Genomic DNA, 17,419 nt, shown 5'->3' with positions numbered 1-17,419 from the left:
TTAAGGATCATGCAGGAGAAGCAGTGTGAAGGATGTCATCCAGGAACTGCCTGATCAGAAAAAAAAATACTGAGTTGATCCTGTCAAGTAACAAGAGTGAGGGATATAGACTGCAGATAGCCAGCAGCCACCACAGGTATCCTTGAGATGCAAGAGAAGCCCTTAGAATGTTGGGTGGAGCCCCTGGCTTCTGGTTGTTGTTTGTCCTTCATTCTGAAAGAGGATGATGCCATCAGAAGGGTGATGCAATATCATGCAAGTGAATTGGATTCAAGTGAGGGAGGGCTGTGCAAAGTCACCAGCCTCACTCTCTACTCCAGAGTCATCTGGGTCCACTGGCACGATATAGATCAGGACGACTGGAGAGGGCCCCATGGCAGATTTGTAGGAGATCATGGACAAGATCATGGAAAGATAAGTAGGCATGGGTAGCTTGTGATCTGCCACATTGAGGGGAACATATAGATACAATGTATATGGATACATTGGAGTGTTGGAGAATTAAGCGTTACAAAGATATTTATAGCCGTCAACTCATCGGGATACATGTCCTACACCTACCTTTAACATAGTCAGCTGGGTGCAGTGGATAGAGCGCTAGGCCTGGAATGAGGAAGTCCTGGTTTCAAACCTGACCTCAGACACTTAATACAAGTATGACCCTGGCCAAGTCACTCACTATCTTTGTGTCTCAGTTTCCTCAATTATAAAAAGGGGACAATAATAAGACATACCTTGCAGGATTTTTGTGAGAATCAAATTAGTTAATATTTGTAAAGTCTGGCACATAGTAGGTACTTAACAAATACGTGCTCCCTTCCCTTTACTCTATGCAGTTCTATGGTTGGGGGGAAGGCCCACGTGACTGAAATCACAGATCTTTTGGAGCCTCTGAGAGCTGAGGGTTTTTGCTTTTCTTTTGCTACTACTCTGAGTCCTTAGTACCAAGTATAATACATTTAATATAAATCACTTTATATCCATCATCTCATTTGTTTTACTCTCTCTGCCTGCCATGCAGGGATCTTTCAAAGGGATGTGGATCAAGGCACAGCCTTCTCCCTGAGCTGCAGAACTCATCGGAATCATAGCTCGCACTTTGGGTCCATGAGAGTAAGGCTATTTACAGCCTCAGGAATGAATGAAGATTTCATTAGTCTTGTTATGGAAACAGTGGCTTCTCCCCTGAGAACAGGCAAGCCGGAGCATGGCTGTGACATCCAGCGGGCTCCTCCACCCTGGTGCTCCATAGGAACAAGGTCTCAACTCAATCCAACATAAATTTATTGGATTGGCTCTCCTGCCGGGGGGGGCCCTGGATGGGTGAGAAGAGTAACAGTCTGGCAAAAACTAGGCACATCACTCCCATTTGTTGGGTGATATCAAGCAGCCCATGACCCAATGACTTGCCAACGTCACTGACTAAGAGGTTGTGACATTTCTGAATGGCAAGGCAGTGTGGTCTGGTAGAAGCAGCCCTGCGTATGAAGTCAGGAGAGACTCAGGTTTCAACTTTGCTCTTGACACTGAAAATGGACCACATACATATCGCCAAGAGGGGCAGCTTGGGAGGCAGACTTTGGGACTATAATGGCAGCTCTTAATCTCACTAAGTCTGTTTCCTTACCCAAAAATGAGGATCACAATGCCTTATTGTTATTTAATTCCCTTCTCTGTAAAATAAGGAGGCTGAACTAACTGGTCTCTGAGGTACAGATCTAGACCTTTAATCCTTATCAGATCCTCCAAACCTCCTTGGGTCTTGGTTTCCCCATCTGTAAAATGAAGAGGATGGTCTGGCTGATTTCTGAGGCTTTTTGTCATTTGATCATTTTCAATCGTATCTGACTCTTCATGACCCAATTTGGGGTTTTCTTGTCAAAGATATTGGAGTGGTTTTACTATTTCCTTCTCCAGCTTATTTTATAGATGAGGAAATTGAGGTAAATAGAGTTAAGTGACTTGCCCAGGGTCACACAGCTAGAAAGTGTTGGAGGCCGGATTTGAACTCAGGTCTTCCTGATTCCAGGACCACCACTCTATGTGCTAAGGCACCACCCAGCTGCCCTTCTGAAGTCTCTCATGGTTCGGAATCTACCATACTATCATAGACTCTCAGGGCCCAGCTGTATTTGGAGGTTTGGCTAAATGACTTCTGAGATACATTTCATCTTTATCTAATCTTATAACCTCAACTGGTCTCACTTTCCTTCTCTGTCAAATGAGGGGGCTGGAGTACATGACCTCTGAAATCCCTTCCCTCTTGAGGTCTTTGGTCCCATGACCTTTCTGGGCCCCCATTTCCTCATCTGTAAAATGAGAGGGTTGGTCTTGATGGCCTCTGAGGTCTCTTTGCATTCTAAAGCTGTACTCCAATGGCCTATATAGTACCTGCCTTGCATGGCTGTTGTGAGGATCCAGTCAGACAATGTCTCCCAAGTGCTATATCAATGCCAACTATTATTAGTAGTATTACAGGGCAGGGTTTGCTTTGGTTGCACAGAGAGCAAGCAGCAGCTTCTGAAGGTTGGAAAACGAAGACAAGCCTTGACTCAATTCAATCCAACGTAAATTTATTGGATCGGCTCTCCTGCCTGGGAGGCCCTGGACGGATGAGAAGAGTAAGAGTTTGGCAAAAATTAGGTGTATCACTCCCATTTGTTGGGTGATATCAAGTGGCCCATGACTGGATGACTTGGCAACCTTGTTGACTATAAGAAGTTGTGACATTTCTCAATGGGACCTAAAAATCCCCAGTCATTCATAGATGACAGGATCTCAGATTTAGGTCCAGGAGAGACCATAAAGGGCATTAGTATAGATGAGGAAACTGATGACCAGAGAAGTGAAATTACCTCCCCAAGGTCACCTGGCTAATAAATGGCAGAGCTGGGATTTGAACCCAAGTTCTCTGCCTCCAAATCCAGTGTGCTTTCCATTAAACTACATTGCCTCCTTTACACGACCTCGAATATAGCCCACTATGTCTAACCCAGCCTGGATCCCTACCAATGCTTCAACCTGGTCATTTTTCTGCCCTATCCCTCAACCCCAACACACATGCGCACACACAAACACACACACACAAGTTTCCTCAACTGTGAAATGTGGATAACCTCCAAGGGTTGTCTCGAAATCAAATGAGATAATATCTATAAAGTACTCAGTATAGTGCCTGGCACACAGCAGGGGCTTAATAAATGCTTGCGTCCTTCCTTCTTTTATTTTTTCCTTCCTTTTCAGGAACAGTAATCAAATCAGTAACAGCATTGATTCTGGACAGGGCATGGCTACTGACTGCCCTATGACTCTAGTCACTGTCCCTCTGACGTCTCAGACCAAAAGACCTTTCCCTAGTCACCGTTCCTCTAAACGTGATGACTTCCTTATTAGAATATCCATTCCTTGAAGGAGAGACTGCTGTTTCACTTTCGTAATTGTATACCTAGCACTTAACTCATTGCTTTCTATGTACTAAATGCTTAATATATACTTTTTCATAATAATAATAATAATAGCTAATATATATATATAGCTCCTACTATAGCATCTCATGTTATCCTCACAACAACCCTAGGACATAGGTGCTGTTATTATCCCCATTTGACAGATGAGGAAACTGAGGCAAGCACAGGTGAAATGAATTACCCAGAGTCACACAGCTAGTAAGCATCTGAGGCAGGATTTGAATCCAGGTCCTCCTGACTCCAGGTCCAGCTCTACCCACTAAGCCACCTAGCTGCCTCATTTATTTATTCTCTCATACTGGTAAGATGGTAAATGCCTTGAGGACAGTCACACAGGAATGTGGATGAAATCAGGAAGGGACTTTAAAGATTATCCAGTCAACTTCTTCACTTTACAGATGAGGAATCTGGGGACCAGAGAAGTCAAATGTCTGAGGAAGACTTCCCACCTCAGGTCCTCTGATTCCAAGTACACCATACCTTTCACTATACTACGCTGGCCCTCCCACCTATAAATTGACTTAGCTCTGTTGGAATTCCTAATTTTCTGTTTCTCTGACAGATAAAACTATGAACCAAATTTTCAGCTGAGAATATTTAAGACAGTGCCTTGCACACAGTAGGCACTTAATAAATGTTTGCTGGATTGCATTACAACAACAGAGAAGAAGTGAACTGGGAATTGCTTCTTGAATCTGCTTTACCTCTCTACTTCCACTGTTACCATTCCATGCTAAAAAAATGGTTGTGTTAGGCTAAGTATACCTACCGCAGTCTTCCTTTCAATATTGTTATCATCAATGGTATAAAAGCTGGTATAAAAATGGTATGTCATCAATGGCATAAAAGCTGCCCATCTAATCACAAATTCTGAATGGGGGTAGGAGGAGAAGGATGTGAATCAATGATAACTTCCCATAAAAGGTAATGCAGATTATAAGTGTCTTGAGGGTGGTTACTCTATCTTCAAATGGGGTGAACCCAGTGCAAAAAGAACTTGCAGATAAGCAGGCACTGACATTTACTCAGGTAAGCAGGCTAGGCAGCCCAGACTTGCTAAAGTCAGTGGGAAATCGGGAAGCCAGCGGGCTCAATCCTTGGCTCTCAGTCTAATGCAGTAAGACATACATCCTTCCCCCAACAGACTTCCACCCAGCACACTTGCTTTCTCAGCATCACCACAATGACAAAACCCGAGGCAAGGTCTAAGCTTTGCTGACAGCATCGTCTCCTACCAAGGAGACACAGTGAGGAAAGGATCTGACAGTGAAAGCCTGGTAATGAGAATCCCGGTCCCTGATGTGCACCAAGACCCCAGCTCAATTTTGGAGAAGCAAATGGGCCATGTGTCACTAATCAGTGCAAGTCAGGGGGCTGAACTAAACCTTTCTCTCTGGACCTCTGGAGTCCATCGTCCCTGCTGCCAACAAGCCAGGCCAGCTCTTTGAGGTGGGAAGATCAGAATAAGGGAGTTAAATAAACATTGGAAATTGGAGTTGTCTTCAAACTACAGACACAACCTGGTGAGACTTAAAAGTGATTCACCACAGTTGACAGGATAGGTAAATATTGATCAGTCTACAAGCAACAGGCTGTTATTAAGTGCTATGTGCCAGGTTCTGGGGATATAAAGACAGAGGGGCTGTTTTCTAAGTAGCCATTAATAATAATAACAATTTGTTGTTGTTGAGTCATTTCTGTTGTGTCCAGCATTTCATGATCCCATTTGCAGTTTTCTTGGCAAAGATACTGAAGTGGTTTGCCATTTCTCTCTCCGGTTCATTTGACAGATGAGGAAACTGAGGCAAACTGGTTAAGTGAATTGCCCAGGGTAACACAGCTAGTAAGTGTCTGAGGTTAGATTCAAACTCAGGAAGAAGAATCTTCCTGATTCCAAGCCCAGTGCTCCATCCACTGTGCCACCTAGCTGCCCTGATAATAGTAATAGCTAAAATGTAGATAGGGCTTTAAGTTGTAAATGTTTGACGTATATTATTTCATTTGAGCCTGACTACAACATTGTGAGGTAGCTGCTACTGTTGTCTGCGTTTTCAAGTCAACCTAGGTCAATGGGCATTTCTTTAGCACCTATCATGTGCCAATTACTGTGTGCTAAGCACTAGGGATCCAAAGAAAGGCAAAAACCAGTCACTTCCTTCAAGGAGCTCACAATGTAATGGGGGAAACAACATATAAAAGAAAACTATATACAGACAAGATATATGCAGGATAATAATAATCATTACTAATAATAGCTAGTATTCATATAGCACTTAATATGGGCCAGGCTTTGCGCTAAGAGTACAAATACTATCTCATTTTATCCTCACAGCAACCCTGGGAGATAGATACTATAATTATCTCCATTTTACAGTTGAGGAAACTGAGACAGGCAGAGGTTAAGTGACTTGCCCAAGGTCACACAGCTAATGAGCTCTATCAGAGTCATCTATGGCTCTGCACTAGAAAGAACATTGAAAAATGGCCTGTAGGGAAAGCTTGGTCTGTCCCTTCTCATAGAATTCAGAAAACTCAATCTGAATTCTCAAAAGCATTCTGGAGAAAGAGAAAGAGACAAAAGACAAAAGATTTCTCAGAGGTACTTCACATCCCATCCAGCCTCCCACCCCAGCCACTTTCTTGCTACCTGCTCTGAGAGTATATGCTCCAGAACAGCAGACCACCAGAGACCATGCCCTGGGGAACTTAATACACTCAGCTTTGGAATTAATACAGTTTTTGGCTAAGCTGTCCTGATTCCTGAGTGGGTGTATACAAAATTATTATGGTTATTACAAATACTGCACCCAATCCTAGGCCAGATCTTGTTTCATACCTCATTCAGGAGCCACCTGGTCACCTTCTTATCTGTTCATAGTGAGGTGGACAAGGCTTTCCCTACTAGAATATAGCTTCTTGAAGGCAAAGAATGTGTGTGTATTTGTATCTCCTAAATAAAGGAGGCATTTGAAAAATGGAACCCTCATGACACCTACTTAGGAGAGAGTTGGCACATAATAAATATATAATGAGTGCCTTTATTCATTGAAAATATTCATTCAAAAGAACAAATAATAATATATATAATATATAAATAATATATAATAATATAATATATGTTTTATATATTATATAATTAATATATACTATAAAAATTGGAATATAATATCATATAATTATAACATAACGTAACATAACCTCTACCTCACAAAGGTGTTGTGAGGGTCAAATTGAGATAACACATGTAAAGTGCTTGAAACTTATTTGGTATATACACTTCAAGGTTTGCAAAGCACTTTATATATTTCAAGGTTTGCAAAGCACTTTACATATGTTATCTCAATTTGACCCTCACAACACCCCCATTTTACAGATGAGGAATCTGAGGCAAAGAGAGTTAAGTGGCTTATGATTATAATTATTATAAATGTAGCTATTTAGCATCTTAGGCAGGATTTGAACTCACTTCTTCTTGATTCCAACTCAAACACTCACCCATTGCTCCAACTGGCTCCCAAAGTCATCAGAAGGAAGGGATGGCTTTTACTTGGTAGCTGTAGACTGAGGGTAGGGGATGGTGAGACTTTCAACACCATTTATCTGCAGTGAAGTCCGTTGAAACTCCATATAACAACAGCTAGAGCTTATATGGCCCTTTCAGGTTTGTTAAGTGCCTTACAAACATTGGCTCATTTGATATAAAGAACACTTCTGGACAATTACAGTTGCCCAAGTTGGGATGGGCTGCCCCAGGAAATGGTGGGTTCTCTTTCCCTGGAGGTTTCCAAACAAAGATACCATGATGAGTAGTTGAGTATATAGGGTGTGTTATGGGAGAAATTATTTTTTGTATATAGCCATTGAGGTCCCTCCCAACTCTGAGATTCTCTAAAATAACTATTTATGGAAAAGAGATTTCACTATCCCCGCAAGTAACTAAATATTGCAACCTTTTGAAGAAAGGTGATATTCTTGACACACCGTCAGTCGACTTGTTTCCCCATAGTGGGGTGGAATTTTCAGGGGTTCTATATGCTCTCCTCACTCTCTGGCCAGCCTTCCTTGTAACCAAGGACACAAAGTTGGGAGATAATCTGGGCAGGGGGCTGGCAGTACAGTCTATGGCCAGGAAGCAGAAAGAAGAAAATGAGTCTCTACTAGAATCAAACCTTCAATTCAATGCAACCAAAGTTTATTGAGTATGCACTGTGTGTGAGACCCCTGGGTTAGCACTGTGAACCTTTGAAAGTCATCCAAAATGGAGCAAAGCACCAGCCACTGGCTACATGTACATGTGTTTACATATATTTGCATAACCAACTCTAACGTCTCATTCTCACATTGGTATAGGCTGCTCTGTTTCCCAACAGGGGAAGAGAAGATTCCTTGCTGATAATATTCCTGTCAACTCATAATCAGGGCAAGATGGCAGCCTTGGCTAACTCATTAGCAGGGTTCAGATCGGTAGAACATGCTGCCTGCTTCTTGCCAGAGATTTGAGCCTCTGCAGCCCTACCCAAGAAAGCTCTGTCTCCTGATGTGAATCAGTCTGCTTCACTGGTTTCTTTCGTCTAAAGGCTGAGTCAAAAACAGTCACCTACTGGCTCCAGTTCATCAGTCAGGGCTTTCACAGAACCACACAGATCAGGTGTCTGTTGTCAGTCTTCATGGGTCAGATCTATTCTTCATCTCCAGTCTCCCTGGCTGCGCTTCAGATATATGCTTCAGGCCAGATTTTGGCTAGGATTTTATTTATAATAAATCTGAATATTAAAATTTATATAATTTGAAATGAGAAGATGAGGAGAGGATGGATTGAAAAGGAAGGGAAGGAGGGAGGAAGGAAGGAAGGGAAAAAATTTAATAAATGTTTATCATATGCTAAATGCTAGAGACACAAATACAAGTAAGCAAAATAATCTCTGCCCTCAAGGAGTTTATATTCTGGTGTGGGAAAGCAACCTGTAAGCTAAGATGACAGAAGGGGGTGGGAAGGGCAAAAGGTACCTGTATGTACTCTGCAGCATGGTTTGGAAATGACTGGGAAATAACAGAGGTTCTGTGCTAGAGAAGCTGAAGGCTCAACCATCAGAACCAGAGTCTCAAAGGAAGAGTTCAGGATTGGGTGGAAAGGAGATATAGAGGAAAGGCAGAGTATAATTCACAATTTTTGCATCTGGAACAATTGGCATCAGGAAAAGATACCCCTAGAATATGGCCACCAGGAGACATAGGGTCATCATGGGGTTTCTAAACTTCTGAAGAGAGAGAAAGTTCTCCTAGTACAAAGCTTATACTACTTTAGATAATGATCAAAGGAATAGACATACGGTGGGACTCAGGTGTCAGTCCCTTATAAATTTCCCAACCTGGAGCAAAGCTCTATGGCCCTACCCTAGTTATAGTTATAGTTTAGTTATGCAAAGCAGAACTTCTGTGTATCAACAGGTTCTATAATCTAATTGATTTTTCCAAGAAGGGTTCCAGGATTTAGAGATGGAAGGAACATTTAAGATCCTCTCCTCCCTATTCCACAGCTAGATACAATGAGACATAACAAGAAGTTAGTCTGCCCTCTTTGTAAAGTGACAATTACAAACTGGTACCTTACAGCTGTGACTCCATTACCATTATCCTTTGCACTAACACAGTTAATAATCAATGCCTCTATGGATCACACAATTTGAGAGTTGGAAGGGACCTTGGAGGCAATTTGGTCCAATCCATACATGAAAAGGAATCTCCATAAAGCATATCCACCCTCCAGAAGACTCTCAAGGAGGAAGACTCAGCTAACCGGGAATGGAGGTAGGCCATTGCATTTTGGGGGGACAACTGTAAACAAGTATTTCCTAACTTTAAGGCTAATTGGACTCTTTGCAACTTCCACCCATTGGTTCTGTTCTTGCCCTCGGGGGCCAAGCACAACAAATGTAATCAACTATCATGCCTCCCCTGAGTCTTACGCTCTTCAGGCCAAACATTTCCACTTCCTTCAAGTGATTCTCATACAATATGACCTTGAGGAATGTCACCATTTTGGTTACCCTCCTCTGAACATTCTCCACTTCACCAATGTCCTTCTTAAATTGTGGCATCCAGAACTGAACAACAATCCAGATGATATCTGATCGGGGCAGAATACGATAAGACTATCACCTCCTTCTTCCTGAAAGCTATGTTCCTCTTAAAGAAATTCAAATTTATATACATATAGATATATATTTTATATTATATACGTATATATATTTTCACTGTAATATCACACTCCCTAGTCATATTGGGTTTATATTCCACTTAAACCCCCTGACCTTTTTTTCAAATAAAATGATACCTAGCTATGCCTCTCCAATGCTACACTGGAGAAGTTGATTTTCTGAACCCAAGGGTAAGAGTTTATATTTATCTCTATTCAATTCCATCTTATTAGATTCAGTATAATAACATTTCAAGATCTTTTGGGATCCTGAGTCTTTCACCTGATGTGATGGTTAGCCCTCCTAGCTCGGTGTCACTCCCAAATTCCATAAATATCCTCTCTATGCCTTTCTCTAAGTCACTGGTAAAAAATATTAAACAGCACAGAACCAAAAACAGACCTCCAGGGCACTCATTTAGATATTTCCTTGCCAAAGTGACATCAAACTATTAACGATGACTCTCTAAGTAGAACCATTCAACCAATTCCAAATTCATCTAATTGCATTGCTTTCTAGGCCACATCTCTCCATCTTTTCTCAAGAACAGTATGAGCTACTTTATCAAATACACAGCTAAAGTCTAGGCAAACCATATCTATAGCATTCTCCTCATCTCCTAGTTTAATAACCCTGTCAAAAAAAGAAATAAGGTTAGTCTAGCATGACATATTCTTGATGAAGCCATGTAGCTCTTTGTAATCACCACTTCTTTTTCTGGATATTCATTATCCTCCATTCCTTGAATGGTCCATTCTAGAATTTTCCCAGGAATAGATCTCACAGGAGGGTTTTGATACAATCAATCCACACACAAAAAAAGGTCATTTTTTGGGCTACTTACTGTTCCTGGCTCAAATCGGAAACTGATGAGAAGTAAGATCTGGGCCACCAGAATGGCAAAGGACAAGTTGGCATGGATATGGTAGCGCTGGTTTCGGATGGTACTGACTGAGCTGGAGGGAATAAAAATGAAGCAAATATGACAATCAGAATGAGAGCACGAGTCTCCTGGTTCATTCCTGACTTAAAAGTTAAAGCGAGAAGGAACTTCAGAAGCCATGTTCAAAACATTTATTTTACAGATGGGGAAACTGAGTTCTAGTGAAGTGGCTTGCCTAAGTTAACACAGGTAATAAATATCAGAGGTAGAATTTGAACCCAAGTTCTTAGATCTATTATAGCATTGAGGTATTCTACTGCTACTATGAACTTGTCAAAGATAATGGGGTTTTTTTTGAGTGGTTTCATTAAGAGCTGAAAATAAAGGAGTCATAGCTAATGGGACACTCATTTCAATTTCAAAGATAACATGGGTGTTCCAATCTAGACCCCTCTTCACCCCCGGCCAGAGTCTGCTCTGTACAGGAATAATATGTTCCAGACCCAAGGGCGGGTCCTTTTGGCCTCTGTAAGGCTGCTTTGACTCTACCATCAGGGATATCTACTCCCAGCCCTTTCCATGGGGAAGACGTGGAGAACATGATGACATGACCTCTGATGGTGGGAATAGTAGGCGCCCCCAGAATGTTTGCTTTTGTTTTGTTTTGTTTTGTTTTCCCCTGTTAATCCAGGGTGAATAAGTAAGAGAAAGAAAAAAAGCAAAAAGAAATCAGCTGTAAGTATCCCTGTCCAGTCTCTCCTGAGTAATTTGAAAAGACAGGAAGGCACTGAGGGGCAGAGGGGAGGAGGGGGATAATGCATTACTCCAGGAATAAACCTCATCTGTATGCAGAAAATGAAACATCACCAAACTGCGAGTCAATCCTTTAAAATGATGAAGTTCTATCAGTGGAGGAAGGAAGGGTAAGGAAGGAACTTGCCTGATTCCATGCCATATAACCTGGGGCTACTTGGTGCTGGACAGTAGCCCCATGTACCCCAACATCTAGGAAATCCCTGGTATAATTAATGAGGGGCAGCCTAGAGTGGGGAAAACAGCATTGGATTTGGAGTCAGATGATTTAGTGCAAATCCCGCCTCAACTACTTGCTACCTGAATGACCTTGGGCAAGTCGTTTACCTTCTGTGCGCCTGAGGGTCTCCACATGTAAAATGAGGAGTCTGAACCAGAGGGTTTCTGGAAGATCTCTCTTAGTCCTAAGGGCTCTCCCAGATCTGATATTCTCTGTTCTAGGAATCCTTCTCATTCTTATTCTGTGATTCTGCTCTCTATTGGCATCTGGATCATAGGATTTAGAGCCATAAGAGGACTTTAGAGATCATCCAATACAACGGGAAGGCATTCAGAGGAAGACAACAATGAGAAAGGATTTTGGCTTCATGGAAAGTGGCTGAGTGGATAGAGCACTGGACCTAGAGTCAGGAGGATCTAAGTTTAAATCTGGCCTCAAACTCTTACTAACTGTGTGACCCTGGGCAAGTCACTTAACTTCTGTTTGCCTCAGTTCCCAATCTGTAAGATGGGGATAGTAATCACTTACATCCCAGGGTTGTTGCAAATATCAAATGAGATAATAATTGTAGCGGGCTTAGCACAGGTTTCCCAGCAAAGGTTGGGGGTGGCTACTTGGCGGGCAACGTTGAAGAAGGGATTCTTGATCAAGTGTGAGTTAAACTGGAGAGTCCAGCTCTGACACTCTGAGATCTGGAAACTCCATCATTTAAAAGAGGAGGAACAAAGATGTAGAGAACAGTCATCTGCCCAGATGAAACCCCACTCTCTACAGAAGGCTTTCCCTCTGAGATTGTCATCCATTTACACTGTATCTAAACTTACATATGAACAACCTAGTTGTTTATATATTGACTGCTCCATTAGAATGTGAGCCTCTTGAGGGCGGGGACTGTGTCTTTGCCTTTCTTTGTACACCCAGTGCTTAACACAATGCTTGGCACACAGTAAACACCTAACAATAAATGCTTGTTAACTAATAGACTGACATAGTAAATGACAGATTCTGGATTTGAACTTGGTCTCTAACTCTAGTGTTCTTTCTGTCACTACCTGCTAACTAGAGAGTTTACCATTGCGAGTAATAATCTAACTCTCTCTCTCTCTCTCTCTCTCTCTCTCTCTCTCTCTCTCTCTATATATATATATATATATATATATATATATATATATATACATATACACATATGTATATATATATATATACATATATATATAATCTTACTATGTGCTAAATGCTTTACAATTATTATCTTATTTAATTCTCAAAACACCCCAGAGAGGTAGGTGCTATTATTATGATCTTCACTTTACAGATGAGGAAACTGAGGCAAATAGCAGTTAAGCATCTTGCCCAGGGTCACACAACTAGAAAGTATCTTTGGCCATATTTGAAGTCAGGTCCTCCTGATTCTAGACCCAGAATACTATCCACTGCACCATCTCATTGCCCCAAATAGCAAATGAGGCTTTTTCCAGACTTTCTCTCCCATCCCATCTGTATTGACCCTCTATTTTCAGCTCTTAATGCTCCTCTGTCCCTAAAACTTGTTCCCCAGGGGTTGCTCCAGGAAATTTTCCTAATACCTCACACCTTCCCCATCCAGTCCTCCTTCAGCCAGAAGAGCAATGTGTATGTGTACGTGTGTGCATGGGAGTAAGAGGATGATATCTGACTCAGTCCAAATGCCCCAAGTGCTCTGAAGGGCAGGGTTAGGCCTAGGGCTTGGAGAGACTGATAAACTGTCCAGCTTCTTCATCAGACAGATTCCCATGAAACCAACTCGGCTCTGCTTAGCACTGAGTCCCTCACAGCCTCCACCCCAACTACAGGGGTCTCCAAGGGAACAAGAAGAGTGGGAGGGGCCGCCATACTCCAGAAGTCACCGAGTTTGTTATGGAGGGGAGAGAGAGAGATAAACTCTGCACAATAGGAAGATGTTAAATGCTCAGGAACAGATGTGAAACTCATTTCTTTGCCACTATTCAGATGTTAATAAAAGCACCATAATTTCACCTGTGATAGGCAGCCCTGATAGGTAACAACATGCAAGCTGCATCTCTTCTTGGCGGGCAGACAGCACAACTACTTTCTCTGCACATTCTCATTCTTGATTCTTCCTTCTCAATTTCCTCCCGCAGTCTCCATTTATTCTGGAGACTCTGAGTGAGGAACTCATATCCCAGTGAGTGACAGCATCTACAAGATGCCGCTCATCGCCACCACCCAACAGCAAGATGCCCCAGATCCGATTGTTCCATTGGGCCATTCATGGGGAAATGGTCCTGGAAGATGGAAGTGACATGATCACTAACCTGAAGAGGTCCTGGACTTACAAAAGGTGGCTGTCTAGGATGGGGCCAAGGTCCCCCAGCATCCTGACTAGAGGCCCAAAGGTGACCGGGGAGGGGCAGGGTGAAGGGCAGATATCCAGGAGCCTTAGACTCGACCTGGATTGGGTTTCTAGGTAACAATAGAGCCCAGGCAGAAGGAGGGAAGGGAGGAGGTGACAGACAAAGGAGACAGTGGAGAAAATGGCAGACCCTGGCGAGATTTTTGAAATCACATAGTTTGAATCTCATAACAATAACTAGTATTTATATAGTGTTTTAAGGTTTGTGATTATATATGTACACATATATAGAGTAATGTATATATCATATATATCTCATATATATACATATATATACACACACAGGGTATGTATACATATACATTGCTGTTGTTTGTCTTTCATTCTTGACGAGGATCATGACATCAGAAAGGTGATGCCATGACTTCACATATGAACACACATACACACGTTATATGTATATGTGATATATATGTATATGTATTTGTATATGTATAAATAGAAAAATAGATATACGTATATATATATATAATTATATTTTGTTCTCCCAACAATTCTGGGAGGTGGATGTCATTATTATCCCCTTTTTACAGATGAGGAAACTGAGTCCCAGAGAAATTAGGTGACCTCAGGGTTTCAATTAGTAAGTGTCTGAGGCAGGGCTATATGAGCCCAAGCCCAGCATTCTATTTACTAAGCCATCTCTCTGCCTCTAGAGAAACTGAGGCCCACAGAGAGGAACTAAGTCATAAGACTTCTAAGTCATAAGACATCTAAGTGACAGAGTTGTAACCCAGGACTCTGCATTTCTACTGTCTTTGCATTCTTTAGAGTAGTGACCCAGGGCTCTTCATTTTTACTTTCTTAGCATTCTTTAGAGTATTAGAGACTGAGGAAGGTGGGTCTGGGGAAGGGCAGGGGAAAAGAAGGGGAGAGGGGATTGGGGAGGGGCAGTGGGAAGTGCACAGCCCTTGGAGATCCTGGGATTCAAATCCCAGCTTTGCCGTGTTCTAGCTGTAGGACCTAGGGCAAGTCACTGAACTTTTGTGATGGATTTTGGTTCCTCCTCCCTAAAATGAGATGAATGGAATAGACTACATGGTTTCCAGAGCCAGCCCCTTCCAGGTCTAAGATTCTGTGCTAGCTGCAGTGCTTAGATATGGCCTCCATGTTATGATTGCTTGCGTTCTGGCAGAGGGATGCTGGGATCTGATCTATTGAGCTTTAGTTCTACCTACAGGTCTACAGAAAGGAAACAGTGGGTTGGGAGGGTGGGGGGAGGAGTGGAGTAAAAACCAAATCTGCAAATCATAGGATCCTAGCTCTAGAAGGATATCTGGATCCTAGCTCTAGAAGGACATCTAGCCCAACTCTCTCATTTGACAGGTGAGGAAGCTGGGACCCAGGGAGATTAATGGTTTGCCTCAAATGACACAGGAAGTAAGTACCAGAGATGGGATTAGAACCCAGGTCTTCTGACCCTGAGAGCCATAGTTTAGAAGAGAATGAAATGTTTGCCATGGGAATCCCAATCAGCGAATATTCCTGAGTGTCTATCATGTGCTCTAGGCTCTAGGCTAGGAGCTAAGAATACAAATACAGGAAAGGAAACAATCTCTGCATTCAAGGAGCTTAGTTACATCCTGACATAATTCACATAATCCTTTCCAGCACGGCTTGAGTTATACATAGCCCTTTTCCTTCTTAGTCCATAGCCTTCTCTCCTGGGCATCCGATCAATGGCTCATGGATTTAGAGCAGGAAAAGATCTTAGAGGTCATCTAACTCACCTCCTGGCTTTGTAGAGGAGGTGAGGGAGTGACTCACTCAAGGTCACACAGCTAATAATATGTGTCCCAGTCAGGGTCTGAACTCCCTGGAGTTTTTTCTTCCATGATACCACAGTGCCTCCCTGGGGCCATTTTCCTCACTCTGACTGTAGCGCACGGTATGATGGAATTTCTCTTAAATCAGAGCTTAGCACAGTGCCTGGCACATAGTAGGTACTTAACAAATGTTTATTGAATGAATGAAAAGTCATAGAGTCAGTCTCTGAACTGAGGTCATCCGATTCCAAATTCAACATTCTTTTCATGGCACTGCTCCTTAGCAACCCTGCCTCCTCACAGAGTTGGTCCGGAGTTCAGCATCCAGAGAGTTAGGACTAGAAGGGACCCCTGATACCAATGAATTCAATCCCCTCGTTTTACAGAGGTCGAAACTGTGGCCCAGGCAGGTGACTTGCCCAAGGTCATGCAAGTGGAGACTGTAGAATTTTAGATCTAGAGCAGTAAGGGACCTCAGAAACTAGCTAGCCAAACTCCAACATCTTACAAATGGGGAAACCGAGGCCCAGGCACACGAGTTGCCCAAAGTCACGCAAGTTAGGATCATAGGATCTTAAATTTGGACCTCAGAGGCCACCTAGTCCAACTCTAAGACATTATAAATAGGGAAATTGAGGCCCATGGAGATCAGGTGACTTGCCCAAGGTAACTTGAATCCTGGTCGCTCTGACTTCAATGCTTAACCTTTTCCCAATAATTAGGAATGGGGGAGGGAGGCACTACAGGGGAGTACAGCCAAAGATACCAGTAAATCACCTGGTATTTATTTAAGGGTGCCCATCTCTGGAAATTAAAAGTAATTGGGGACTAACTAATGGTCTGTGGCAAGTGCATATGGAGAAAGTAATTACGGGGGTTCCAGGTGCTCATCATTTTTATGATGCCAACCCCCCCCACCACCATGCTCCAAATCTGGTGGGCGGGCACCGCCATCTGCATGCTGCTGCTCAGATTCCGGGGGAAGATGTGCTCAGTAGGTAGAAAGTGAAAATGACTCACGACAGCATAGCGAACGTGACCAGGGTGATGGTCAGGCAGAAGATGGAGAGGGAGCAGCCAACATAACTGATGGATGAGAGCGCCACCTGGTGTCCTTTGGTCAGCTGCGCAGAGAGAGGAAGCCAAGAGAGGATGAGTTAGTGAGCTGGCCAAATGGAGAGATGGAGGTTAGGGCCCGTGGGGCAGCCCCTTTACTAGAGAGGAAGCCTCCCCCCCCACCCACAGGCCCAGACTTCTAGACATTTGCCTGCCCCTGTCCCAGGGAGACTTGGACCTGAGACAGACTCAATGACCTTGCTCATCCCAGGAAAATGTTGGCATTAAATGTCTTCCCGAAATGCCAACACGGAGAACATCGTGAGGAGGGAAAGGAAGAGTTTACAGAGGACAGGACTCTAGACGCGTCCTCTGGGGCTGGGGCTGGGGGCTGGAAGGAAGTGAGGAAGGGAGGGGAAAACAGATCCCCACTCTGAGTGCATTTGGATCACAAGAATAGCTAGCATTTACAGGACATCTTAAGGTTTACAGAGCGTAGCATATTTGGTTTTTACAACAATCCTGTGACTTAGCTTGTTGCTGTTCAGTTGTTTCAGAGTCTCCATGACCTCATTTGGGGTTTTCTTGGCAAAGATACTGGAGT

At 42.9% G+C, this 17,419-nt stretch overlaps 1 protein-coding gene across 1 annotated transcript in view; it reads right to left on the bottom strand.

The window, feature by feature from the left end:
- The window catches only part of ADGRD1 (adhesion G protein-coupled receptor D1), a 477,959-nt gene that overhangs the window by 137,612 nt on the left and 322,928 nt on the right, over positions 1–17,419 (bottom strand). Inside the window, exons 16-17 of the mRNA XM_036742325.1 lie at positions 16,780–16,883; positions 10,509–10,620 (exon numbers count right to left, since the gene is read on the bottom strand). Of these exons, the coding sequence (XP_036598220.1) occupies positions 10,509–10,620; positions 16,780–16,883 (216 nt within the window). The remainder of the gene's footprint in view (positions 1–10,508; positions 10,621–16,779; positions 16,884–17,419) is intronic.

The sequence above is a fragment of the Trichosurus vulpecula genome, chromosome 1 (assembly GCF_011100635.1).
Source record: "Trichosurus vulpecula isolate mTriVul1 chromosome 1, mTriVul1.pri, whole genome shotgun sequence".
Lineage (NCBI taxonomy): Eukaryota > Metazoa > Chordata > Mammalia > Diprotodontia > Phalangeridae > Trichosurus > Trichosurus vulpecula.
Note: the sequence above shows the minus strand (reverse complement) of the source record. Positions and strands in the feature narration are given on the sequence as shown.